The sequence below is a fragment of the Zosterops lateralis genome, assembly GCF_965231275.1.
Source record: "Zosterops lateralis genome assembly, chromosome: 2".
In the NCBI taxonomy this organism is placed as follows: Eukaryota; Metazoa; Chordata; class Aves; order Passeriformes; family Zosteropidae; genus Zosterops; species Zosterops lateralis.
Window position 1 is genome coordinate 61,024,067 of NC_139763.1, and position 26,677 is coordinate 61,050,743.

At 40.1% G+C, this 26,677-nt stretch overlaps 1 protein-coding gene across 3 annotated transcripts in view; it reads left to right on the forward strand.

Annotated features, from left to right (window-relative positions):
• Nucleotides 1–893: 893 nt before the first annotated feature.
• The window catches only part of AKAP11 (A-kinase anchoring protein 11), a 42,318-nt gene continuing 16,534 nt past the window's right edge, over nt 894–26,677 (forward strand). For all 3 annotated transcript variants that reach the window (XM_083884828.1, XM_083884829.1, XM_083884830.1), the window contains exons 1-7: nt 894–970; nt 9,454–9,561; nt 15,158–15,274; nt 18,728–18,775; nt 20,155–20,289; nt 21,121–21,385; nt 21,839–26,492. In XM_083884828.1, coding sequence (XP_083740954.1) covers nt 9,502–9,561; nt 15,158–15,274; nt 18,728–18,775; nt 20,155–20,289; nt 21,121–21,385; nt 21,839–26,492 — 5,279 coding nt within the window. In that variant the 5' untranslated portion in view covers nt 894–970; nt 9,454–9,501. The remainder of the gene's footprint in view (nt 971–9,453; nt 9,562–15,157; nt 15,275–18,727; nt 18,776–20,154; nt 20,290–21,120; nt 21,386–21,838; nt 26,493–26,677) is intronic.

Sequence of the window (26,677 nt, forward strand, 5' to 3'; positions counted from 1 at the left end):
AAATGAATATACACCCCCTGACTTCTGAAGCGTCTAAAATGATTGTAGAACTCAGAAACGGCCCTTCATGAGAGACTAAATAGAAATAAAAGCCACACCTTAAGTAAAAACAGAAGACAGCCTGGACGAGCTGCTGCTGCTGCTGGAACGGAGTTGTATGCTGGGAAGCTACACGGGATTACCGCTCCCATCCAAACAAGAAGAAATCCAGGCCCCAACAGCACCTACACTGACACACACATCGGAACAACTCATGAGGAGGTGAAGAACAATTGCGTGTCTGCTGGCTAAAGCACACCTGGTGCCCTGAGGGATCCGGCAGCGCTCGGTTTAGGAAGGCGGCGTGAAGGGGCGGGAGGCACGGGATTTTCACACAGGGTCTCACAGTCTTGTCTGCGCCTCGTCTCAACTAACACCAGGCTGCGGCCTCCAGCTGAGGCGGCCGGGCCGGCCACGGGAGGCGGCCCCGGGCAAGCGGGTGGCTCCCCACCTCACACCGGCGGAGCAGGCGGGAACGGCCCGGCTCCTGGCAGGCCCACGCCTCCCGAGGGCTTTGCCAAGGCCGTGCCCGCGCCCGGGCGCTCTCGGCGGGGAGGGGCGGGACAGGCCAGGGCCAAGGGCAGGGCTAGGGACAGGACAGGGACAGGGACAGGGAGGGTCAGGGAGCGCGAGGCTCCCCCTCGGGGCGTGGCCGGCACGGGCCCTGCGCGCGCTCCGCCGCCGCCGCCGCTTCCGGGGCGGCCGCCGTTTTCCCGCCAATGGGAGCGCGCGGCGGCGGCGGCGGCGGGGGCGGGGCTGGGCGGGAAGCGTCGCGAGAGCGGGGGCGGGGCCGGGCGGGCCCGGAGGGGGCGGGGCCGCGGGCGGGGCGGGGCCGGGCCGGTCCGGTGGGCGCTCCGGGGCCGCTCCGCTGCGGGGCCATGGCCGCGGGCGGCGGGCGCTGAGGAGGCGGCGGTCACGGCCACGGCCACAGGTACGGAGCGCCCGCTCTCCTCCCTACCCCCTCCGGCCGCCACCCCGCGGGCCGCCCCGCTGGGGAGCTCGGGCGCAGGGCGGGGCGCCGCCGGCGGCCTGTCAGCTGGGGCTCGCTGCCACAGGTGGCCCGAGGGCGCCCGGGGAGGCGCATCCTCCCCCGCCCTTCCCGGGGAAGGGTCCCCTGGGGCAGCGCAGCTCCCGCGGGCCCCGCCGGTCACCTGGAGGCGGCCGGGGGCGAGGCCGGGCCCCTGGAGCGCAGCGCGGGGGTGACGCGAGGGGAGGAGAGGGCAGGGCAGCGCTTCGGCCCCAGGGCCCAGTGTGGGGGATCGCCATCGCCCTGTGCCCCCCGGCCCCCCGGGCAGGTCTGCCCGCCCGCGGTCCCGGCGGGGAATGACTGACTCGGGCTGGGGCGGTCGTAGTCGGGCCACCGAGGCTCCGTGAGTGTACGGTCCCTCCTGCGTTGTTTGGGTTGTGGTCGCTGCGCTCGGGTTAAGTGAGTTCAGCCTGTTCTCAGCATTTCGCTGTAAAAGTTGTCTCCTCGCCCTCCCTCTCTCCCCCTCCCGGCACACGTCCTCCTCCCAGTTCCTCTTCTCCCTCAGGGGAGGAGGAACGAGGAGCGTTCCTCCTTTGCCTTCTTGGCTCCTTTGAGGGGCTTTTTTTGGCTCTCTTATTACAACCGAAGTACTTTTCTCTGATTAAAAAAAAATAAAAATCCAATAGCAAGAGGGGAAAAAAAGGGTGAACTGTAGATCTGAACTGTATTTAAGGATACAGCTTTCTTATCTCTGATGCATTGCCAGAGTGAGATAGGAAGGAAAAAGTCCCGCTTACATTGTATCTGGGAAAGATCAGTGACACTGAAATAATTGGTAACAATGCTCGAAATTTATCCAGGTTACACTTGGGAAGAGTCTTATATGGCTTCAAGTTTGTAATATTATTTCAGAATCATACAGTTAGACTTTAGTGATATATATACCACCTATATCTAATTAATTCTTGAGAACTAAACAAGGTATTCTCTGGTGAAATTTTCTCTAGGTCGGAATAAGTTTTCTTGGGAAAATGATGTTGCTTAGAAAATAATAGCCCCACCTTACTTGGTGTGGTTCTGTTATGTACAAAATACACAACAGACTCAAGTGCAGAAACTTAAAGTTAATTGCATAAGCCACAAAATCCAGACCAATGGATATCCCTAGTAGCATTTTTTTCACAGGAAGTGTTTAAGAATTGAGACCCAGGACTGGGGGGAAACTGTGGGTGATGACTTACTGGTGATGATCTAGGAAAAGAAAATGATTGATTCTTTTGAAATTGCTGCTTCTATGTGACAGAAATAAAGTGTAAGAGAATTAAAACCAAGCAAGAAAAAGAGGACCTAGCCTGTCATTAATGCTTACCATAAATGATATATTTTGCTTGCTTCTGATGTATTTTGCTCATGTGGGTCTGGCTGTGGTTAAGACAATTGCATTTCTTACCTGACCTTTTCAAGACTGCTGACCTGGTCAGTGAAACTGACAAATCATTAGAAATGAGAAATAGAGAAGAATCCTTTAGACTATTCTGCCTGCTTGTCAGTGTAGACTTGCTTATTTTGGTTTTTAATAGCAATTGCTTGGTAAGGTTATAAATACACATGCAGGACAACCAGGGAATCGGGCCCAACCAGTGTGGGTTTACGAAAGGAAGGTTCTACTTGACCAATCTGATCTCCTTCTATGACAAAGTGACCCACTGAGATGAGGGAGAAAGGCTATGGATGGTGTCTATCTTGACTGCAGTAAAGCATTTGACACCATCTCCTTCAGTGTCCTCCTGGAAAACCTGGGTGCTCGTGGCTTGGATGGGAGGAGTCTTCAGTGGATAAAAGACTGGCTGGATGTCTGGGCTGAGAGAGTGGTGGTGAACGGAGCTAAACCCTGCTGGTGCCCAGTCACCAGTGGTGTCCCCAGGGATCAGCTCTGGGACAAATCCTGTTTAACATCTTTATTAATGATCTTAACATGGGGATTGCATGTACCCTAAGTAAATTTGCTGACAGCACCAAGTGGGATGGGAATTGTGATCTGATTGAGAGTAGGAGGGCTCTCAGTGGAGACCTGGACAGGCTGCACCAATGGGCTGAGGCCGGTGGTATGAGGCTAAACAGGGCCAAGTGCTGGGTCTTGTATTTGGGTCACAACAACCCTACTCCATCCTGCAGGCTGGGGGAAGAGTGGCTGTAAAGCTGTTTGGTGGAAAGGGATTTGAGGGTTCTAGTTGACAGCAGCTGAATGTGAGCCAGTGTGTGCCCAGGTGGACAAGAAGGCCAGTGGCATCCTGGTCTTTATCAACAGAAGTGTGGCCAGCAGGATCAGGACAGGGATTGTCCCCCTGTACTCGTCACTTGTAGGGGCACACCTTGCATACTGTGTTCAGTTTTGGTCCCCTCGCTTCCAAAATGACATTGAGACACTGGAGCACACCTAGGGAAGGGCAACAAGGCTTGTGAAAGGCTTGTGAAACATCTTACATGTTGGGGGTGCTTAGCCTGGAGAAGAGGAGGCTTGGGGGAGACCTCATCACGCTCTATAACCACCTGAAACAAGGGTGTAGTGAGGTGAGGGCCAGTCTCTTCTGCCATGCCTGCAGTGTGAGGACCAGAGGAAATGAGTGGTTGGACTAGATAATCTTGTAGGCCTCTTCCAACCTTGATGATTTTATGATTCTAAAAGGGTGTTGTTCTTAAGGTATTTTTAAATTTCATATTTGGAATGAATCATTCAAAACTCAGTGTTTCATTAAGCCTGGCTTGTGCAAATCTTCATCAGAGTTCTCTAGGCTGATTCCATGCACTGAAGACAAAAAAAAAGTCATTTTTTTAAAAGAAAAATGTCTATTTTTTGCTCTAGTACTACAAACACCTCCTTTTTAAAACATAGTATAGATATACTATTGTCATTGCCTAGAATCATTTATGTGCAGTTTATTTTAAAATTTACTGTTCAAATTTGTCATAACCTGTATGTGTTTACATAGGTGTGCACATGTCCACATATGTCCCTATAGCAATTGAACAGATTTACAGAAAAAAGATAAAGTTTCTTCTTTTCTGCTAGCTAAGGTTTGTCACTATACACTGACTTAAAGTAAATTTAGGCATGGGATAGACTTACACAACGAGATTAAATGCATGGCAAATTTCCTGTTGGATTCCCTTTAAGCTGATTATTTAATTTTGCTCCTTACATATATTCAAACAAGGGTACATGTATAATGGAAAAGCTAGCTAAATGCTTATAACGTGCACTGATGAGAAGAGTGTTCTTCAGCAAATCACTGGAAAAATGGATTTATAAATTTATAGAGTTCTTTGGGCTAGAAGGGACCTTTAAAGGCCATCTAGTCCAATTACTGTGCAGAAAGAAGGGACATCTACAATCAGATCAGGTTGCTCAGAGCTCTGTCCAGCCTGACTTTGAATGTTTCCAGGGATGGGGCACCTACAGCCTCCAGACAGCCTGTGTCAAATGCCTCACCACCCTCATTGTAGAAGATTTCTTGTACCTAATCTAAACCTACCCTCTTCTAGTTTAAAGCCATTCTTCCTTGTTCTCTTACAACAGGTGCTGCTAGAAAGTTTGTCCGTGTCATTCTTATAAGCACTATTTAAATATTGAAAGGCTTCTGTAAGATTTTCCCAGAGCCTTCTCTAGGCTGAACAACTCCCACTTTACCATCCTGTCCTCATAGCTGAGGTGCTCCATACCTCTGATTGTTTTTATGACCCTCCTTTGGACGTACTCCAGCAGGTCCATGTGTTTCCTGTCCTGAGGACCCCAGAGCTGGATGCAGCACTGCAGCTGGGGTTTCACCAGAGTAGAGGATCACCCTGCAGGCTACTTGTGCAGCCTAGGATGTGGTTGGCTTTTTGGGTTGCACTTCATGTCATGTCCATCTTCTTGTCTACCACCACCACGCCCAAGTCATTCTTCTCAGGGCTGCTCTTAATCAGTTCATTCTACAGCTTGTATAGCTGATGGAAATTTTCCCAACCTAGGTGCAGGACCTTGAGTATGGTTTTCCTAAATGTGATGAGCTTCATATGGATCCACTGCTTGAGCTTCTCCAGGTCCATCTGGATAGTACCCCATCCCTCAGGCATGTCAACTGCACCACTCAGCTTGGTGTGGTCTGCAAGTTTGCTGAGGCTGCGCTTGATTCACTTGGTCCATGTCATTAATGAGGATACTGAATGACACTGGTCCTGCTGTGAGCTGCTGGGGGACACCACTTGTCACCAGTGTCCATCTGGACATTGAGTTGTTGCCTGCTCTCTTCTGGATGGATCCATCCAACCAGCTTCTTATCCACTAAACATTCCACCCATCATATACATATCTCTCCAGTTTAGAGAGAAGGATGTTTTGGGGGATTGTGTCAAAAGCCTTATGGATGTCCGGATATAGGACATCCATAGCTCTTTCCTTGTCCAATGATGCAGTCACCCCATCATAGAAGGACACTGGGCTGGTCAGGCAGGTCTTGCCCTTAGTGACACTGTGCTGGCTGGCCTGTTTCCGTGTGTCTTAGCACAGCTTCTAGGGGCATCTGTTCCATGATCTTCTCAGGCACAGAGGTCAGACCGACAGGTCAGTAGTTCCAAGGATCTGCCTTTCTACCCTTTGTTAAGGTGGGTACAGTGTTTCTCATTTTCCAGTCACCTGGTTGCCATGACTTTTCAGATATGATGGGGTGACTTGATAACTGTGTCAGACAATTCTCTCAGAACTCTGGATGTGTCTCAACAGGTGATGTAGACTTAAATACAGTAGGATTCCTCAGGTGGTCGCAAACCTGATCTCCTCTTTGCTCCCCCAATCCATGCTCTGGAGAGGTGTGGGAAAAAAGGTTGCCAGTGAAGACTGAGGCAAAAAAATGTGTTGATGACTGGGTACCTCAGTCATCTCATCTGTTGTTACTAGTTTGCCAGTCATGTTCATTGGTGGGAGTGCATTTTCTTTGACCTTCCATTTCTCTCTGACAGTAGAAGCCCTTCTTATTCTTTACATCCCTTGCCAAGTTCAGCTTCAGCTTCACCTTGGGCTTCTGACCTCATCCCTGCAAAACTGGGCAGTGTCCTTGTACCCTTCCCATAATACCTGTCCCTGCTTCTGCTGCATGTTCATCTCTGACTTGCCCTGTAGTTTGATCTCAGCTGCTCTTAGTTTGGTCTCAGCTCAGCGATGCCAGTCCCAAACATTCCTTTCCTGATTTCTTACACCCAGAGGTTGGTAGCTCTTGGGCTTTATGGAGTGTCCTTAAAGATCTGCCAGCTCTGTCCTGCTCCCATATCTCTGAGGACAGTTTCCCAGGGGGTCCTATGGATTTAGCTTCTTGAACAGCCAGAAGTGTGCTAGTCCAAAATATAGTATCCTGAATGTACTCTTTGCCTGTTCCATGTCCCTCAGGACTGCAAACACCACCAAGTGTGTGCCTCCTATGGCCAGGCTTTCACCAGTCTTGTCATCACTGATTAGTTGGTTGGTGACTAACAGGTCCAGTGTCGCATCCCCTCTGGTCAGGATTGTCTGTTATGTATCATAAGAAGCTATCCTCCATGCATTCCAGGAATCTCCTCCTGTGCACTTTTTCAGTAGATTTTGGGGTGATTGAAGGCCTCCAGCAGGATAAGAGTGTGTGAGTGTGATGCCTCCTATAGCTGGAGCAAGAAGGCTTCCTCACTAGGTTTCCCTGGATCAACCACTAGGCTCTCTTGATACCTTGTTCTGTTTCTTATGCCAATGTGCTTTTGGCCTGCTCGTGGCTGTTCTTCAGAGACAGCTTTTCACACGCCGTCTGTTTCTTGTTGTAGAGGGCAACATTCAGCCACTCATTTCTAGCCTGTTCCTTCTTAACTTTCTGTAGCCATCCACAGCCACACTCCACCTGTGGGATTTTTCCCTCCAAGTTTCAGTAATGGCAACTAAGTTGTAGCTTCCAAGCAGAACAGAGGCTTCCAACTCCTCTTGCATATTGCCCATACTGTGTGCATTTAAGGTGATCCAACTTACTAAAAAGGTAAAGATGCTGTGGGTGTTCGTTAACTACTTGTGTGATCAATTTTTTCCCTTTTACTGGGTGTCTGATGATAGTGACTCAGTAACAGGAAAGTCCTGTTCCTCTTATATCTGATGCTTCTGCCATTTATTCCCTTTTTTTTGGGTTAACAATAGGAGGAAATTAAATTTAATGGTCAAATTCAATATCCAGAAGTAAAAGCAATTTTAAAAGGCAGGTTTTATTTATACAAATGAGTTATTTCCAGGCTGTTTTGTTGTCAGTGCTTTCACTTCCTTTTCAGTTAGTGTTAATGTTTGTGTACTTCTCACATGATTGGACTATTGTTGTATTGAAAATGGATAATAATTTTAAATATTAAAAAGAAAATCTTCAGGTTTTGCTGCATTGTTGGACTGAAGGACAGTATGCAGAGAAAGACAAAATATTGTAGTGTTATGGTGATAAATCATCTGATTTCTGTTCAGTATTTTTCAGAGTCTTCATACTGTGATTTACAAGTCTGTTTTGTAGGTAGAGGACCCTACAAGTTGATGTTCAGGTCTGGGGAGTTTAGTAACATGACACAGGAAAATACTTAAGCTGAAGGCAGTTTACAGTGTAACTGTGAACTACTGTACCTGAGTAAACACTACAGCACCCAACAGGGTTAAAAGGTCATCTCTGTAGAGCATTATGTTGGACTTCTTAAAATTGCTGCAAGGAGGGATCCATCCTAAAATGTAGAGCTGAAGTATCTGTGTGAAAACCAACTTTTTCTATAGATGGCTTTTCTTAGGACAAGGAGTGTCTAAGAGTATTTCCCCATATGGTTTGGATTTTTACTGGATTAGCATTTAAGATAGAGCAGTAGGGACAGGTGAAGTGCATTTTTTTTTTTATTGTCTGATACTGTTTTGTGGATTTTTTTTCTTTGAAACACGTGAATTTTAACAGAAGTATTGTCGTGTTTAGTCGTCTAGCCATAGTTTACTATGAAATTAATTTTTTATTTGTATTTATTATACTTACATATGTTATATATATACAATCTGTGGATCATGCTGCTGTATAATCCACAGCTGCTTCATGTAATTGTTTTAATTTTCTGAACTTCAAGCATCCAGTTGACAGTTGTGCTCTAGAGATAAAAATGTTGCAGTTTATTTGCATAAGTGTAACTTCTTTCCTAAGATTCTAGCAAGTTCATCTTGTGAAGGAAAGCAAAGTGAAAGAAGAAATCAAAGTGAAATGTGAATAGATGTACCTAATAATAATAATGTCTTGCTATTGTATTCTTGAAGAAGTTTTACTTTTTGATGTGCTGGGGTGGAAGAAGATGAAAAATAGTTACTTCTATATTATAGGTGACAGTACTGATCTTATTTAAATGACTTATACTCAAGACCAAACTCATATAAAACTTTATTTCCCATATAAAGGTTAAATACAAGATGAGATTGACAAAACCAGTCTGGTCAGTTGTGTGAAGACCCATACTCTGATATCATGACGTTTATTTTTTAAATCTTTGCAGTCATTTTTACATGCACTTGCTTCTTGCCTGGTTTATTTTATATAGTCTAGGAGTTCTTTTTCCTGATTAAATTGTGCGACCATGGGAAAAGATGAAGTATTAAAATTTCCATAGAACTTAAAAGCTCACCACATGCTTTCGGTCTTTATTAACACTCTGTCTTTATTGCCTATTTTGGTAGACGCAAAGATGAATGGAACAAACTGGATCCATTGCTGCTGGTTAAAGAGGGAAACTTGAAAGAAATACCTTCATAGCTGTTTTTTTTATCTTCTTCTTGTTAGAATTAGACTTAGGATAAGTAAGGGCAGCTGACTCGAGCAGTAGTTGTTACCTACTTGCTTGAGAGTGCTGGTAAATGCATGTGGTCTGCTGTGTCTTGTCAGCAGAGACTGGGCTGCCCAGGGTGGAACCAGGGAACAGGAGTGATGATCCACATTACCCTGTAGTACCTCAGGGTGACAGACATGACTGGGCCAGTTGGGTGGGTGGGCGAGTTGTACATTTGCCTCCCAAGATTGTTAAAGGGTGGTTACAGCGTGTTTTATTGTACATGAACTCGCTGAAAAATCTGCCAGCACCTGCGTGACAGTGAAACTATTTAATGTAATATTCCTCCCCACCCCCAATGCAGCCTTGAAATTCTAGTTAAAGGAAAATGATAAAACTTACTGCCAAGTGTCTGTGTTCTGCATTTCATGCCTGGTTTTGAAGGTCATTAAGGCAGTACTTTTTTAAAGGAAGCTGTCACTATGGATTGTGTGCTGCTTAATCTCTCCTAGTTTTAAAATGTTTTTTAATTGTTTCTATTGGTTCTTGTTTTGTCTACTTGCATCTTTAGAGTGGGTGCGAACTAAATGGATAAACATAAAATAATCAAATATAAATGTTTTTTGTAGGCATTTTTGAGCTGACATCTTTCATCGAGTACCAAGACTGGTAAGATCATGGACACGTACACCAGGGCTCAGGGCAATCGCATGAAATCAAGAATATCTGTTGAAAAGGTAATTATCTGTATTTAAATAAAAGAAGTATCTCAGAGCTTTTCAATTTTTTTTTGAATAAAGAAGCAAGTGAACTAGCTTATTTGGGGTTTTTTGTGTGACAGTTTTCTTTACTATGTTTTAATTTTGGTTGTTTGACATTTCAAGGAGGCACAGAAATTGCTTTTGCTTTGTGTTTTGGTATATTTAGTGTAACTGAACTGAGAGACAGCATAATTTAAGGAAAAGGTGCTTTTGTCTTTCAAGATGATGTGATAAAATTGTGATTTATTAATTTCTTAGAATTCACCATGTTTATTAGAATATAGCTTTTATTTTAGAGCAGATTTTTTGAGTTTATATGTAATAAATTAAAATATGACTATACAGTCTTACTGAATTCTGTGAAGCCTGTGTTAGGGTTTGTAATATCTTTAGATCTTGGTGTCTTGTCTGGTTTATCCTTGTGTTTACATGTACATTTAGGAAGTGCCTTGGTGAGGAAGAAAATATACTTACAAAGGGTATTAGTGGGGATTTCTAATATTAAATTAAGTGTTGGTTGTTTTTTTTTTTTTTGTCACTTTAAATTGGAGAACATAAATATAGTTCCTAAAATTTTCTTGCAACTTCTACAAGCGCTTAATTAAACAAAAGTTGCAGTTTATGCTGAAGGAACAAATTTATTTCTCAAATCGTATTTCTCAAGGTAGTTGAACACAGATGAGTAATTTTCTACGTCTTTTTTGGCTATTAATAACTTCCTTATTTGCAAGTTGCTGCAACAGTAAGAGGAGAAACTGAGCAAGGAAGCATCCTATCATGTGAAAATTACATTATTTTATTTCATAAGCAGATTTTGTTGTTTTAAAGAAGCAGTGTCTGTGGTATATGTCCTGTTTGAAGGCAGAGGAGAGTGTTAGGAGACAGGCAGTAGTTGTTCCAGGTCCTGACACAGAATGTTCACTGCCATATATTAAGCAATTTTTAATTATGGATGATAATCTTTCACTTTAAGATGTGTGGTATAAAACCTTGTATTTTGTTAGTTTATGAAAACCACCCAGCTCAAATAGAGATCTTCAACGGCAGTAACTTTGCATCCTTAACCTGTACATAAGCTTACTTTTAAAGGACTTATAAAATCTGCCCTTTATTTGTTTTTCTGTTTCAATTTACTGAACAAAACAAATAACACCCTCCCTGCCCCACCAGGTTTTTAGACCTGTGGGTTGCAGAACCATCTCTTTCTAATAATTACACTGACCAGTAATTCCTCACCAATTCTGACAGTTGCTTAAAATATTACTGCTCCATTAATAGCAATTAGCCAGTATGGACTGTGTGGTTCTAGAAAAGTTAATTCAACCCTTCTTGCAGAATTCTGCATTTTCCTGCAGCCAGACTCCATTGTTTTGATCTGTGGCTGCCTCCTCTTGATGTTTACCTGTGAGGTGTCTATTTAGATTGTGGTGTGGAACTTTCATTCTCACAGAGCTGGGCAGTAGGGTGGTCAGTACTGCACTGTGTGTCACCTTCTGTTGATTTATGGAAGATTGCAGTCTGATTCCTGTCCTCTTTGTAATACTTTGTCACTGCTAACAGGAATTGTTGCAGTAGTAGCTTTTAAAAGTCAGTGCACAGTTATGGTATGCATATTTAAAGCCTTAGTTTCTATTTTTACTAAATTACCTCAGAATATTCAGTCCCTTTAAATCTTACTGAAATCAGGAAGAGCTGCTTTGTTACTTAAGTGCAGAGGAAGCGTGACTGTCCAGCACTGCACTTCATTTCTGTAGAGATTGTGGCATCTTACAGGTTGTTTGAAATATTAGAAAACGATTGTTTTCTAAAACATTTCATGAGACCAAATATCTCCTCCGATGTATTGTGATGGATTCGTTGATAATGACTTTTCAATTTGCTGGAACAATGCAAATCTTTGAATTGCTCAGTTGAGCTAGAGGTGTGAGAACGATTTCCACTGTTTATGTCTGAGCACCTTGACAGTATTTTTGCTTTTCCCCTGGCAGAACTTAGTAAATTTGAAATCTGTGCTTGTGAATGAAAAAGGATTTCTTGCAAGAATTTCTGTGAGGAAAGAGTACCAAGTCCTAGAGGCCTGCCACATAGAGCTTTGTCAATTGCTTGGATATTCTTTGCCTGTATGTTGATGTATGTTGGAAGTGTACTAGTTATAAAAAAAATTACATCCTTTCACTGAAGTTTACCTTTTGTCCTTACCTAAACTGGGCTGATAGTCTTGGGAACTTGCTAGTTTTTAGTTTTTAATGTAGTTGCTTCTCCTAGTTTGGGATTGTGAGAGAACTTGCGTCGTTGCTTGTTGGATAGGAGGATTTCTCAGAAATTGGGTCCAGTCCTCTGCTGTCACAAGCACAATTTTGATAAGAATAAGAATATCAAAAAGTTACTAAATACAGCCTCTCAGTTAATGAGGGGTTTAAAACACCTCCTCCCTCCCCTACTGCTGGTTTTGTCTTCTTGAACCACACAGTTGTAATAACTAAGACTATGAATTTCAGGCTGAAGCTACGCACAGCAAATTATACCTGTTTGTTCATGGATATCTTTATTCTTCTGTTTAAATAATTTCTTTTCTTCTGCTGATGTTCATCCTTCTTATTTTTTTACAGTTGGTGATCTGTCCTCTGTTAGCCTTGGTTTTTGGAAACAGTGTAAACTAGGGTTTTAGTCTGCTTCTGCATGAAAGCCTCTGCATTCCAGTGATTATCCTTCATAGTCCTACTTTCTGTGCATGTTGTTAGTTAATCTTCTTTTTACATGTGGATAATACTGTATGTGCAATTACACAGGATGTCCTTCTCAGTGACTCTGATGTCAGTTCTTTCACTAGAGGATGCATGTTTGCTATTTTGAGTGCAGTATCATATTGACTGTTCATTCAGTGCTATGCTGTGATCAAGAAGCCAGCTAAAGTCTTTTATTTCCCAACTTGTGAATTTACAATTCAATTTTAAAGCTTGCTTTAAGTTTTTAAGGAAAAATCTTTGTGTTTCTTATGGTTGTTTTTTAAAACACTCAGGCTCAGCAAGTTCTTCCTGTATGATTTGCTATTCTCCTTCTTAGCTGATGGCATGTGCTTACTTCAAATTACTGAGAGTCTCCATTTCATATTTACTTTTTTCCTCGTTAAATTTATTAATGATGATGATGATGCCTGACATTAGTCTCAAGATAAATTTTGAAGTTGCCTAATGACCTATATCAACTATTTTCAAAACCCGCCTTTTTTATCTCCATCCAGGCAAAGTCTTAATTTCCAAAACCAGCTCTTTTAGTTAATTCTGTCTTTATCTGGTTTTGTTAACTCTTCACTTATTTAAGTGATTATGGAAGTCCAGATAGATGGGATTTTTTCTTCTGTGTATGTAGTGTGCCTGTTAATTTCCATATGGTTATTATTTTCACATTCTCAGTTCTTTTATATTCATTCATATGATCTGAAAAACATATCACTTCATTCCTCCTCATTTTAGCTATGGATATTTTCTCTTCAGTTGCATGGGCTGCACCATGGGCTACATTTAGTCTTGTATGCTGGTCCTTACAGACCTTAGGGAGATTTTTCAAGTTGTTTCATCTTTCTTCTTCTCCTACTTCAACTCAATATTCTCCAAAATGTTGAATTGTCTTTCATCTCAGTGGTTCCTCATACCATGCTCTGGTTCCTAGTTACGCATTCTGCCTTTCAGGTGTTAAAGTAGGGAAAGGTCATTGTTTATAAATATGGTGTGTGTAACAGTTCGTAGCCTTAGAAAAGCCAACTAGAGAAGAACAATGATCCCTTCTTAAATTGAAGCACTGTTGGCCTGCAGAAAATTAGCAGGTCGTGCTTTTGGGTTTTTTTCCCTAATTACTATTTTGAATGTTGTGACTGATTAGATTATTATAGAAGCTGAAAATCAGACATTTCAACATACTTGTTTGGCTCCCCAAATTACTCTTGTACAAGATGAATGAAGGAATTACTGGGGAGCAGTCTTTGAGCATTGCAGCATTTGAGCAGTCTTTGGTATTGCAGCTTCCTGTGAATTTGGAAGATCCGGAGAATCAGAGAAAGATGCTGACAGCATTCTTGGGAAAGTACAAAGTGGGAGAAAATTGCAGCTAAACGTGGGGGCAAGGGAATAGATAAAAGTGGAAATTAGGTGAACGCTTCATTAATTTATTTCAAATGACCCAATAACTGCCTGAAATACTTTAAGAAATAGTTCAGCTGTTACTTTTCTATAAAAGTTACTGCTTTGACTTCTTTAGTGTCACTTGACCTTGGCTGTCAGTATGGCAATCTGAGCCTTGTTGGCTAGCATTCTAAAATGTATTTTGGAAATTTCAGAGATCCTGAAGTTCTGTTTTGCTTTTGTGTCTTCATTCTAGAAGTGCTTTCCTAATTTTGTGTTGCCATGAGCACAGCCATGGTGACACTGGCCTTGCTCTAGTAATTTGGCTTTCAACGTAGCAGTATTTGATACTGCTTTTTATACAGAGAAAAAATAAAATATTTCTTGAGGTTTAACAGTAATACATAAGATCACTTTTTGCTATAAAAGGATTGTTCTTGTTGTGGGAGTGCCAGAAATATAAAGCATTCTCTGTCCAAATATCTAGCATTTCTGCTATTGTTTGAGAAGCTAGGAAAATTTTAAATACCTTGTCATAAGTTGGACACATTGATTTCTCATGTCATTTTTAACAGGGCAGTCTTATAGGGAATAATTACTGGGTTAATAATTTTTAACCATCTGATGTTCTTATTTGTCTTCTTAACCTTCCAATTTGCTGGAGAAGATGAAAATTTTAAATTAAAAAAAGAAAAAATTGCTGACTTCCTAAAACAATTTAGAGGATATTTTCTTTTTTACAAGCTAAGTGAACCAGTTTTTGTTGTTCTGTAGTCTTATTTGCCTTCATAGTGTTGGCTCTTTTGTTTGGCTTTGCTTTGTTACACTGGGAGAAAGTCTTGGATTCTTCAGCCTTTTTTAGCCATCCCTGGGTGCTTGCATGTCACCATAAGTGTTATTACAAGAAATGTTACAAGAACTATTTACATAGGATTAAGTTACAGATGTTTTATATTCTTAAAGGAATGGGAAAGAGTGTATGTGGATTTTTTTTTTGGCGTTTTTTGTTTGCTTGTTTGTTTTCTTCCCCTCTGACTTTTGAAGCCACCTCCATTACTTTTCTTGGCTAAAATTGCTTTTCATCCTATTTAAGGAGAAGCTGATGGAAAAGTTCCATATGCAAGCTACAATGCAAGGAATAGATGCGATTTGGATTTCTTCTTGGATTCATCTGCTCTTTTTTTCCATGTATTCTCATCTTGCCTTTTTTTCAAAAGTTCTTAAAGAATATCAAACTATTTTGGAATAAAAGTATTGATTGAAAAATTGTACCTGCTTCAGCTTCATGTCCTGAAGTAAATTTAAATGTCAAACCTGGTTATTTATGTACAAAATTATTTGAAATAATAATCAGAGTAGCAAAACTTGTGGGGAGTAGAGAATAGATGGATGTACTATGTATCTGAAAGTGATCATGCATTTTTTTCTTAAATTTATTTTTCATTTTTTTCCAGAATTTTGGTGAAAGTATCCTGCAGTCTATGAAGTCACTGCTACACAGCAGGAAGGAGTTATGCAATGTATCAGCAGAGGAATGCTTAAATCAGGAAGAACAAGATAATTTTATTGAGGTATGCTATAATATTCCCACTTCTTTATATTTTGTGGCTATGATAGAAAACAATGTTTCTTGAAACAGTATAGAAAGCTACAGGATAGTAAATAGAAACAATGCTGCAAATTACTGGCCTTTAAATCTATGCCCCCTATTGTCATTCTTGAATTTAGTCACTGAAGTCTTAAAAAGCTGTGACATTTCAAGGTGACATTTCTGTGCTTTAGAGGATTTGTGAAGCTAGAAAACCAAGATGAGTAAATAGATGACTTGGGTTGTGTTGCATTTGTTAATGATTGTATGGACGGTATCCTAACAAAGTAGCAGAACCCTTTGATTCCCATTTGCAGATAAAAGCTGAAGCCTCAGAATTGCAGATCTAAACTTGTTTTATGTGATTATGGATGGTCTGAAAGCTCAACAAGGTGTGGAGAGAAGTAGACCTGACAGAATGTGGGATTATCCAGGTAGATCTCAAGCTGTAAGGAAGAATTACTAGAATTGTCTGAGTTACAAGGCTAACAACTTCCCCAAAGGGAAAAGAAAAAAGTAAAAGCTGTATATATCATATAACTTGTGTTATGGGTTTTACAAGACTTCTAATTTGTAGTTAACAGGTCTGACAAGGAGCTTAGAGAAGGAAAGGCTGATCTGAACAAGCCAGGCAGAGGAGCTGAGATAGGGAGAATTGAAGCAAAGAAACTGAGGCAGTGGTTAAGGAAGAGTGATGATCGCATAAACAGCAGCAAGAGGCAGATTGATGAGTTAGGGTTGCTTGGGTAACACCAGAGGTTGTGTAACTGGGGTACAGTCAGAGGTTAAGACATCTGGGGAGCAGGCAAGAAACTGAATTTGTGAAGGATGAAAGCTATGACAGATTAACGTAACACAAAAGAGCTATGCAGTGGAGGTGTGAGCAAAACCTTGTCTTTATCTGATCAGGCAGATCATGCTTTAGAATCTATGAAGGTTTTTTTGTCTTGTAGAAAATACCTGACAAATCGCTGGGAACGGCAGTGATGGTCCCTGTGGAGAAAGATAGCTGACTATATTTAGTTACCTTATGAGATCAAGCAATTAAGAGCCCTCTCCCTCTGGTTGAAATGTAACAGGGTCAATATCCTGTCACAGAAGAGGTATTTTTTCCTCATGAAAACATAGGAAAAGATAACTTACATGGAGGATGATGTTAGAAGAACTCAGACTTGAGAAAACCAGAATTGAGGTTTTCCTGTACCATTTCCTTTGTACCCATGGTTTAAGGTAGCCTTCGATTACAGTGTATCATACACTTATTTTTAGTTTAAAGAAAGGACTTAGGTTATTGATGACCTTTTTATTTCCTTTGCCTACTCTCCAACTTTTGAACTGATGTACTAAGTTCATACATGTTCAAGGTATTAAAAGATGACATTTTTTTTCTGTGAAAACTGGAGTTTGACCACAATAAAGAGATCCAGATTAGTCTTGTCATCGAGGCAAAAATAGACAGACTTAGGAGTGTTGTGGTCTCTTTGACAGCTGTTTGCTGATCTCACAGGGTAATAGTGCCCTTCATTTGTGTGAAGCTATGACTCCTGCTTACTGCCCTGTCTTTCACAATGAGTTATCCAATGGGAGAAGACAAGGGTTAGATTCATTTTCTTGAGGAAGAAGAAAGGACATGCAAGAAGACAAAAAACAAATGCCCATTAAAAAAACAGAAGCAAAACTGCCAAAAAAACCCGAACAGCAACAAACTCTAGAGCCTCTCAAAATGTTCTTTGGAAAACTAGTTTTTCCCCCAGGTAGTTTAAACTGTTTGATATTTTACTCCTTCTGTAGAGGAATTCAGTTCATATTGTACATACTGTACAGATAAAAAAATGTAGAGGTTTAAGTATGTCTTGCAGATGTTGTGCAGATGAATTGTGTAGGAGTTGAAGAGAAACATTTCTCAAACAAGATTGTTTCACAGTTAACACAGTGAATGTGGTGCTGCATATGTGTAATTTGTCTGGGACTATTTGGAATGCTACAGAGAGGCATTATTTCCTTTATGATCTTGTCATACCTGACATAAGGATAAGTGGATGTAAGCTAGAAGATAATAACTGGAAGCATAAGATCTTTTTTCTAGCATGAGACCCCCTGAAATAAACAAGACAAAATTTTTCATAGTATGATTTCAGTTGAAAACAAAGACTGGGTTGTGTTTTTGTTGGTTTTTGGGTTTTTTTTTTTTTTTTTTTTTTTTTACTCACACTGAGAAAGGACATACTCAAAACACAGTTCAAAATACAGTTCAAAATAGAATTCTGGCCATTCCTTTTTTCTAGCTCTGTACTTAGAGAGATTCTGTGGATATACAAGCATGTAGTTGAACTAGTTGATAATATATCAGTATAAACATAGTGATGTTCTTTGGAGCAAATGAAGTAGCTGCTGCAGATTTATGAGTTATGGTTCAAAATCAGTCTATTGCATAATGCTCAGAAAAAATGGAACCCAAACCATATAAAACTGAATTTCAAACATCAGTGGAAGTATTTAGTCTCTGTTCTTTATTTCATGTCTACCAAATGGAAGCAAAGTTTATTTTCTGACACCCTTGTTTTGAAAGTAAATATGAAGATGGCCTATTGATTCGTTGTTAGGGAAATAACAAATGATAACCGACTGACATTTGAAACAAAGTTTGAGTAGTGACTGACTCTCTTCAGTCTGTTTGTGTTGAATGGTACAAAACACCTGTAGGCAGAAGAGAGGGACTGTATGTGATAAAATATCTCCCTTGTCCACAAGCACAAAAACCTGAAGTAAAACTGATATTTCTGGCATACTCAAGGTTCCTGAGCCTGACAAGGTCTTTTTTTTTGTTTGTTTGTTTCTTTGTGGAAGGTTGAGTTTTTCAGTTCTTTTATGTTAGGGTTATTTTACTTGGCACTGGCATGCAAACATGAGGCTTAAGTAATCTGTTGTGTTTTAGCCTTAGGCTAATCAATTTACATGGTAAATTGCATAATATGTTGGCATTATGCTTTGTTCAGTATATCCAAGTGTATAACAGTTTATCAGCATGGACAGATTTCAGACTGGAACAGTTTTATATGTGCCCAGCCTGAAGCAAGGACAGATGAGCTCTGATCTTTGCAAAACTGTCTGTGTTTTAACAGATGTAATGAGGCTTGGATGTGTTGCTCTGTATATACCAGCCAGTAGAATAATTCCTGTGTAGTGAGTTTTCAGTGTTGTATATGCTCTTCAGTCAGATCTGACCTTTCTCAAGTCAAATAGTATAGCATTACCATTCTTTACGTATGACTACGTGTACTGCTTGAGCGAGCTGTGCTACCCTAAGGTATGGGTTTTGAGGCAGTAGAATGAAGCTTTAACTTTGTCTGCTGAATTTTTAACTCTTAAATATCTGCAGGAAACAAACAAAAAAATCTTTACTTTACTTGACTGTACTCATGGATTTATTTTACAGATTACATTTATAGGTTTTGTGGAAGAGATGGGTACTGCTCACTTGCAGGTACAGTATATATCTATTTATATTGTAAAATTTCTTCTAAGTAGCACCTAATTTTTTAACTGGAGGAAATTTAGTGTTCTGCCGGAAATGGAATAGATGTATCTTGAGTATTTAAAAGCCTAAGTTTCAAATGTCATTTAAAGGTCAAAAAAAAATTACTAGAATAATCAGTGTTTTATATATATTTACAGTGTTACCTGGGTCAGTCTTTGTACTTAAATGCAGTGGGGGAGGATGACTGGCTGGGAAGGGGAGGTGTTTGGGTGGGAAGGAACCTCAGTTGGTTGTATTTTTTGTGGATGCTTTTTTTTTTTTTTGTGGTTTGGGTTTTGTTGTTGTTAAAAAGTTATGTGTATCGGTATTTTGGTTTGATATCTTACCCCTAGTTGAGTTGTGCTTCTTGATATGGTGCAGTTGAATGTGTGAAACTAAACTTCACTGATCTGACCTCTAGCTGTGAATTGCTGGTGGGGGTTTGGGAGTCAGTATTATGGTTATGCCTTAAGATGTTATTCTGGAGATTTAGATAAGGAAATATTATTTTAAAAGGTGGAGTGTAGCAAACTATGAGGGTTATGACATGCCATTTTCATAAGTTAAGGATTTAGTTTTCCTGTGGAATTTACATATAAGTATAATTCTTAACATACACGTTCACAGTAAAATTCCATGTTTCTGCTCTGTCTAGATCTTAGTAGAGATTGCTTGTAATAGTTTGCTGATGTTTTAAAATATAAAACAGAAACTCTGAATCCATATCTGTTCCATATTAGATCAATGTTGCTAATTCTTCAAATTATAGTACTAGACATTCTTTCAAGTGTGGGTAAGAACTGTTTGATTGTTTAGAATTAGATGGAATTTAGAGAAGATTGGACAGAACAAATTTATGGAGATTTGCTTTGAACCATAGTGTTTCAGTAGTGTTTGAACTGTTGGAAAAAACATTGTAACTCTTTCATAGGCCTCTTCTGTATTAGATAAATCTAAAGGTTGTCCAGGGTCATGTTAAAGATGTGTCTTGCTCATGTTTTTGTGGTAGGGAGCTATCATGTAGAGGTCCATTGAAAACCATCGTAGCTGAGGTCAGTGTAGTTGGGTATTTTGTAGGATGTGCAGCTGCTTTTCAGCACTTTCAAGATTCTGCTTTATGACTTTTAGGCATCTTCCAAGTATGGACTGAATTAAATCTTGTTTTCACAAGCTTTACATCAGTTTGAGAGAGTAAGTGGAGGGGATGGAGTAAGAAATAGGGAAGAAAAAATCTTTACCAGAATTAGCAACAGTTAGGATTTAGGGGAGGTATGAAATCAACCCCATTGTCATTTGCATACCTTTTTTTTTATTTTGTATTCTCAATGTTTTTTATTTAAAATCAGGAGTTGTCAGCTGTTTCTGCAGAGCTTGCAGATGTTCTGAAATCGCTCCAGTTGCGCAAATTAAAAGAAAATGAGGCTGTATTTCTAAAAGACATAAAGAAAACCTTGGCAAAACCTTATGTCATGAGACATCAGGTAAAATTTTTCTGTCTTCTTGCATGTCAGAAGCATTACAGTTTACCTTCTAAAGAGTTTAGTCTTTTTACACCCTGTCTTGCTTTTGATTTTGGGCCATCTTAGCCACAGTAGTATTAATATTATATTTCTGTTGTTTTGTGAAAATAAACTGTGCCGTATTGTTTACAGAAAATACTTAATTAGTATTTAATTATGGTTCTGATCCCATGCTTCTGCTAGGCTATAGTCTCTTTCACTGGCAATTTGGAAAGAATATCAAGTTTGTCAGTTTAACTATCTCTGCTCAGCTCATATAGCTTTCTTCTTCAGCAGACTTTTTTTGTTGAAACAGAGGTACCCAAAATTAAGGAAATGTCTGATGTTCATAAAACTCAGTGATCACTTTTCTTAAAAAAAAAAAAAGCTGTAAATTATATAATTTCCATTATTTTTATCCCTATATTGTTCCCATTGTTACCATGCTAATTATATTCTTTCCAATTACAAACATTGCATATAAGATTAAAGGTACCTTGAAGTAACAGATACCCTGTAAACTAAAATATTTTACGGCATAAACATGCTCTGAAATGCTGTGTTCCTCAACAAATTTTTAACATGCATTTGTTAATAGATTCTTGGATATATGTTATCATGGTTGTGTTACATTATTGCAATGATTTATTCAGAATGCAGACCTTACAAAAATGAGTAATTCTATCTGTCAGTCTACACAAACTGTTGAATTAATTTTCTTGTATTTAAAATTACTTACTCTTCATAAAAATGCATTGAAAAAAATCCCTTGAAAATTGCTGTGTTTGTTTTCTTGTTGCTCTCTTTTTCAAGAATCAGCTTCCTGAAGTGTTTTGTGTGATGAGACTGTCTCCTTCATTCCCAAGGATCAAAGTTGATTATATATTTACCTTGCTAAGCAAGTATACTACAGGCATAAGATATGCAGTGGAAATAAACTCATCACAAAATCATCAAACAGAGACAGCCCATGGAGAAGAAGATGACACAAATCAGTCAGTTTCTTCAATTGAGGATGATTTTGTCACTGCTTTTGAACACTTAGATGAAGATGAGCCTTCAAAGATACTGAGTACTGGTAAGGTCTTGCACACTTGTAGAAATTGATGTTTGAAATTTAGGCTGTTGGGATTTAATAAGGTAAATGTAAATAAATTGTAATTTTTTTTACATTAATCATGCCTTGTAAAGGAATATTATGCAATTGAAAGATTAATTTTTTGCTCTTTTCACAGCAGCCTGCTAACTCATAAAACCAAAGATTTCTAATCTCAGTGTCAGTTTGATATCAAATAAAATCTTGTTCCACTTTGTGTACTGAGAAATACATTAATTTGTCAGTGATTAGATTTGTATAATAGAATTTAAAGAAAATGAAAGATTGCTTTAATCATGAAAGATGACCTGGCATTTTGCAACAATAGTAAACTTGGAAGTTGCCATTAAAATCTGCCTAGTTTGCTGTAGTTCTGTGGAAATTCTTGGTTTTGAAGCAATTTCTTTTTATCTTTTTGTTGTTGTTGTTGTTCAGGTACATGCAGCTTTACTTCTCAAAACCATCGAGATGCTGCTTCACAGACCATCCCTGCTCAATGTTTAGAAGCTGTTGACTCAAAGATTCTTGTGGGTTCTGCACGTCGAAAATCATCTGCCAGATCTTCTACTTTGATTGATATTTTGGGACTTAAGGAGCTGTCCTCAGTAAAGAATTCAGTTACAACCTCAATTTCTGATCCTTGGATACAAAGGAGTTTCTATAAGCCATATAATCCTTCTGATCAAGGTGTTAATTTTTTACGTAAAACGTTGTTTTCTTCCTCTCCAGCTGAATCCTCTGAGTCAGATTGCTCCAGCCCAAGCCCCATCATCTTCTTAGATGAAGAAGGGTATCAAAAAAGCTTGAAGGCAAAACTTCAGCTGCCAAAAATTCCAGTAGTAAAAGATGGTATAGAGGATTCAGATTCAGAAGTGAGTGAATTTTTTGATAGTTTTGATCAGTTTGATGAGCTGGAACAAGCCTTGGAAAACTCTTGTAAAATTATTAGGGATCCCATCCTAGGGAATTCTGCCCAGAAAAGGAGGACTGCACATGAAAAATTGTCATCTGCAAGCGTTACAATGAATCCTCAGAAATTCAAGTTTGATCGTCCCACTCTCCCTGCCAATGTAAAGAAACCAACTCCTCGTAAGCCAGAATCACCGTACAGCAGCATCTTCGAGGTCCCGGATTCCCCTCGCCCAGTTAAAACGTCGGGGGAAGAGAATGGAGGCTTCTTCAGCCCCATTAGAACATCGGCCTTCAGCCCCCTAGGGAGCTGTGGTTCTTCCGAATGTTTGTGTCGAATTAATCTTGGTGGAGATGGGACAGGTCAAAGTCACCGTGAGGCAGCTTATAACAGTTACTCAGCATATGCTGACAGTGTTTCATGTGAAATACTGGGTTCTGTTTTTTTTTCTGAGTCCTCATCAGAGCAAATGTGTGCCGAGAATGATTCAAAACACAAAAGGGTTACTTTGAAAGAGAAGAGGCAAGCTGCAGATCTCAAAACAAAAACTAGTAAGGAACCAGAGAAGCAAGCAAAATCTAAACATAAGTCACTAATGATAAGAGATAGCATTCAAAAATTTGCAGCTGAATTGGTTGAAAAAAGTTTTGGCAGTGCATTTAAAGACCTCCAAAAAGGTGTTTCTTCATGCACAAATGCGCTTTGCCATTTGGCTTCTAGGTTGACTTCTTCAGTCTTTCAAATGGCTTTTTATGAGATTGGAAGACGTAGAGCAATCTCACTGAAGGAGCGTGCCATTAACGGCATAGCAAACTTTTTGGTGAGCGAAGCTATAACTGGTGCTCTGAAAGAATTGCGTCAGGTAAAGAAACAAATATTCACCAACACCGTTGCACGGTTCGCAGCAGACCTTGCTGAAGAACTTGTGTTTGAAGGAATCATGGAAGTATGCCAGTTTTCATATCCATCAACACCTACTGCACAGCCCTCATCATTTGATTATGAAAACAAAGTGGTAAGATCCTATGCCCGAGATTTGTCTGAATCTGTCATTCAGGAGGCATTTATTGAGCTATCTCAGGTTGATGTGACCTTCACAACACAAGCAGCCATTAGTGTTTCCATGGACAATATCAAATATGTAAGTGCAGAAAGTATGTTAGAGTCAACACAGACTTCCACAGTTTCTCCTAATTTTAATGATAGGGCAGCACTAAAGCCAATCCAAAACTCCAAGAAGGAATATACAGTGCAGCAAGCTCTATTTTGTACCTCTGGTGTTGTGAGTTCAATACCTGTGCCCTTAGCTGGAAGTGCTCTTTGTCAGCAACAGGTTTCCTCTGATTCTTACAAAGCAAAAGTATCCACTGCTCTAAATGCTGATGACAGTACAAAAGTATTCAAAGACTCCATTCATCCATTTTTCACAAGCAGAACGAGAGAGGAGGAAGTTGCTTCTTTCAGAAATATTTATCTAACTTCAGATCACAGTCAAAATACTGAAAGTACTCCATCACTCTTTTGTAACCAGAATGATACCAAACTAACAAATAACAGATCTGGAATGAACAATAATTCAGAATTAACAAGTGGGTCAAAAGGCATTAATACTTTCTCTGGAACTATGGTAGATATGATAGTAAATGAAGCTTATGAAACCATAACCTCATCTAGAGTAACAAAAGCAGTAGAAGAGTATTCAGATTTTTTAACAAGAAAAGTAATAGATAAAAAGCCTTATGTGCAAGGTGCTGGTGAAGACTCCCGAAAGAGCCTGTTTGCAGATCATTTGTCCAAGTATGTCATAAAACAGTCTGTGGAAGAAAGTAAAACTCTGTTATGCAACACCGGTGACAATTTAACATGTAATGTGAGCTCGCAAACTTACAGAGATACCAATCAAAGAGAACAATGTGTGATAAAGAAGCAAGAGGCTGAGAAACAAAGTAATGTTTCTATAATTGTGGAACAACAACAGTTGCCTTTGAATAATCCATGTAAATTTCTTACTCCAACTCATTCTGTTCAGTGTTTTTTAGAATCTAAAGATTGTTGGCCAGAACAAAAAGGAAACAAGTTTTCTTCAAAATCACCCTCATCTTGTTCCACTGTGACTTTTGCTAGGCATGTTCTAGAGGACTGTACTGACACTGGAAGCTGTTCAGTAACATGCTTAAACAAGCCTTCCAAAAAAAGTGATACCCAGAAACTATCAGCAGGAGCTTTGAATTACAGGCAGACTGATTGTTTTCTGCATGCAAGTAGCTTTTCTTCAGAGGTGCTTGGCAGGGAAGGTACTTTGCAGATGGAAGAAAAATCAAGCCTGAAACATGGAAATACCTGTTTAATGCCCGATACACCCCCACCAACTCCTCTAGTACCATGTCAAGGTAGTTCTGAAAGGAACTTAAAAAAGCTGTCCAAGAAACTCAAGGGAGAATTAGCAAAGGAATTTGCACCTGCAACACCACCTTCTACACCCTACAATCCATCCATTACTGATTCATCTGAAACTGAACACGACTCTTTGGAAAACGAGGAATTTATGCTCAAACTCATGCGGTCACTTTCTGAAGAAGTGGAGAGTAGTGAAGATGAAGATCATTCTGAAATGCCTGTTGAGAAAGAGGAGCATTCAGCAAAAACAATTCAGTATGCAGATTGCTTAGCTAGCTGCATAATTTCAGTGGCGACTGAAATGGCTGCTTCCCATTTAGGTGGTAAAACAAATGAAAGAGAAGCTGGTAGGCAGGCTCAGTTAGGGATGCAAAAGAAAAGATGTGGATACACTGCATTTGTAAATATCCCGGAAGAGACATGTAATTCCTTGTGGAATTATGCAGGTGATATGGCAGGAAAAGTCATCAATGAGGCCAAGAAAGTAGTGAAGTCAAGGCACTGCAAGCTGTTGAGAATGAAGCGGGTTAACTGCCAGGTGGATTGCTTTTATGTGAGAAAAGGCGATAAAGATGGCGGTGCAAGAGAATGGTGTGGGCCAGTACAGGACCAGTGGCCAGGGGAGAGGGATTCATCTGTGCTTCCTTTACCACAAGGTTCAGGCACGACAGGTTTGACTTCCAAGTACCCGAGCTGTGAAAGTGTGACTGACGAGTATGCAGATCATGTTATCCGGGTTCTGAAAAGAGAAGGAGGAAACGCTGAGCTGTTAGTGGATCAGTACGCCAGCAGACTTGCTTACAGGTCTATCAAATCAGGCTTGCAGCAAGCTGCTAGAAAAGCCAAATTCAGATACAGCAGAAGGACATTTCCTGGGCAGAATGCACAGGTAAATGGTAAGCTGGAGCTGATCAAAGCAGGGAATAAAGATGCAGTACAGCAAGTGAAAAGCAGCATTCATTGCTGTGAAGGCCAAATGTTTGAGAGGAGTGTCGGTGGACAGAGAACGGAGTGTACGGAGTTTTTACATTTTTCCGAATCCCTTGCGCACAGTATCACTTGTGACGTCAGGAAGAAACTGAAAATGTCAGGAGGATGTTTGCCAAAGTCTCTGACAGATTCTTGTCTATATAAAAAGACTGAATTGGATGAAGTCACAGGGGATATCATTAAAACAAAGTTTTCTAGGACATTTCATCCTTTCTCCCCAGATCATAAACTCTATCATAGTACAGGTAATATAAATGAAAATGGCTACAGTGAAGGCATAATTCAGGCTATAGAACAATATGCTAGGAAAGTAGCAGATGATACTCTAGAAATGAGTTTAGAGTCAGCTGTTCTCCATGTGGCTGAAAACAGAAAAAATGGAGATAAGCTCTTGTATACTGAGAAACTGTCTCCTTTTTCCGGAACTGTCTGTAGATACTGCAGTGTGAAGGAACACCGCTACTGTACAGAAAGTATGTCCCATCAACTACCTGCACAAGAATCCTGCATTCCAGTGAGGCATTTTCTTCATTCTGGATTGGGTGGTGCCTGTCAAAATTCAAGAGTATTTCAGCTCGATATTCCCAAAATTCATGTTGATGTAGAACAGAGGACAGTGTTTTCTGACAAGGGGGCTACTGCGGCCATAGAGAAAGCAGAAAGAGAGCTGAGTTACACGAGTCTGACAGCTGACAGTGGTATTGGACAAGATGGAGTCAGTTTTGCTGAAAGCCTTACTACTGAAATAATGACATCAGCTATGACTAATATTGGTCAAGCAGTTACCACAAGGTAATATTAATTTTCTCTTATTTGTTGCATTTTGTACCAGAAAAAGATTGTGAATACAAATATGTGCTTAGAAGGAGTTTTAATATATGTTTTCTTAAAAAGGTACCTTACGTTCTGAATGTTTTCTTTTTGTTCTTATGGTTATATTTAAATGACTCAGAACTGGGGGAAAAAAGCTTTTTATG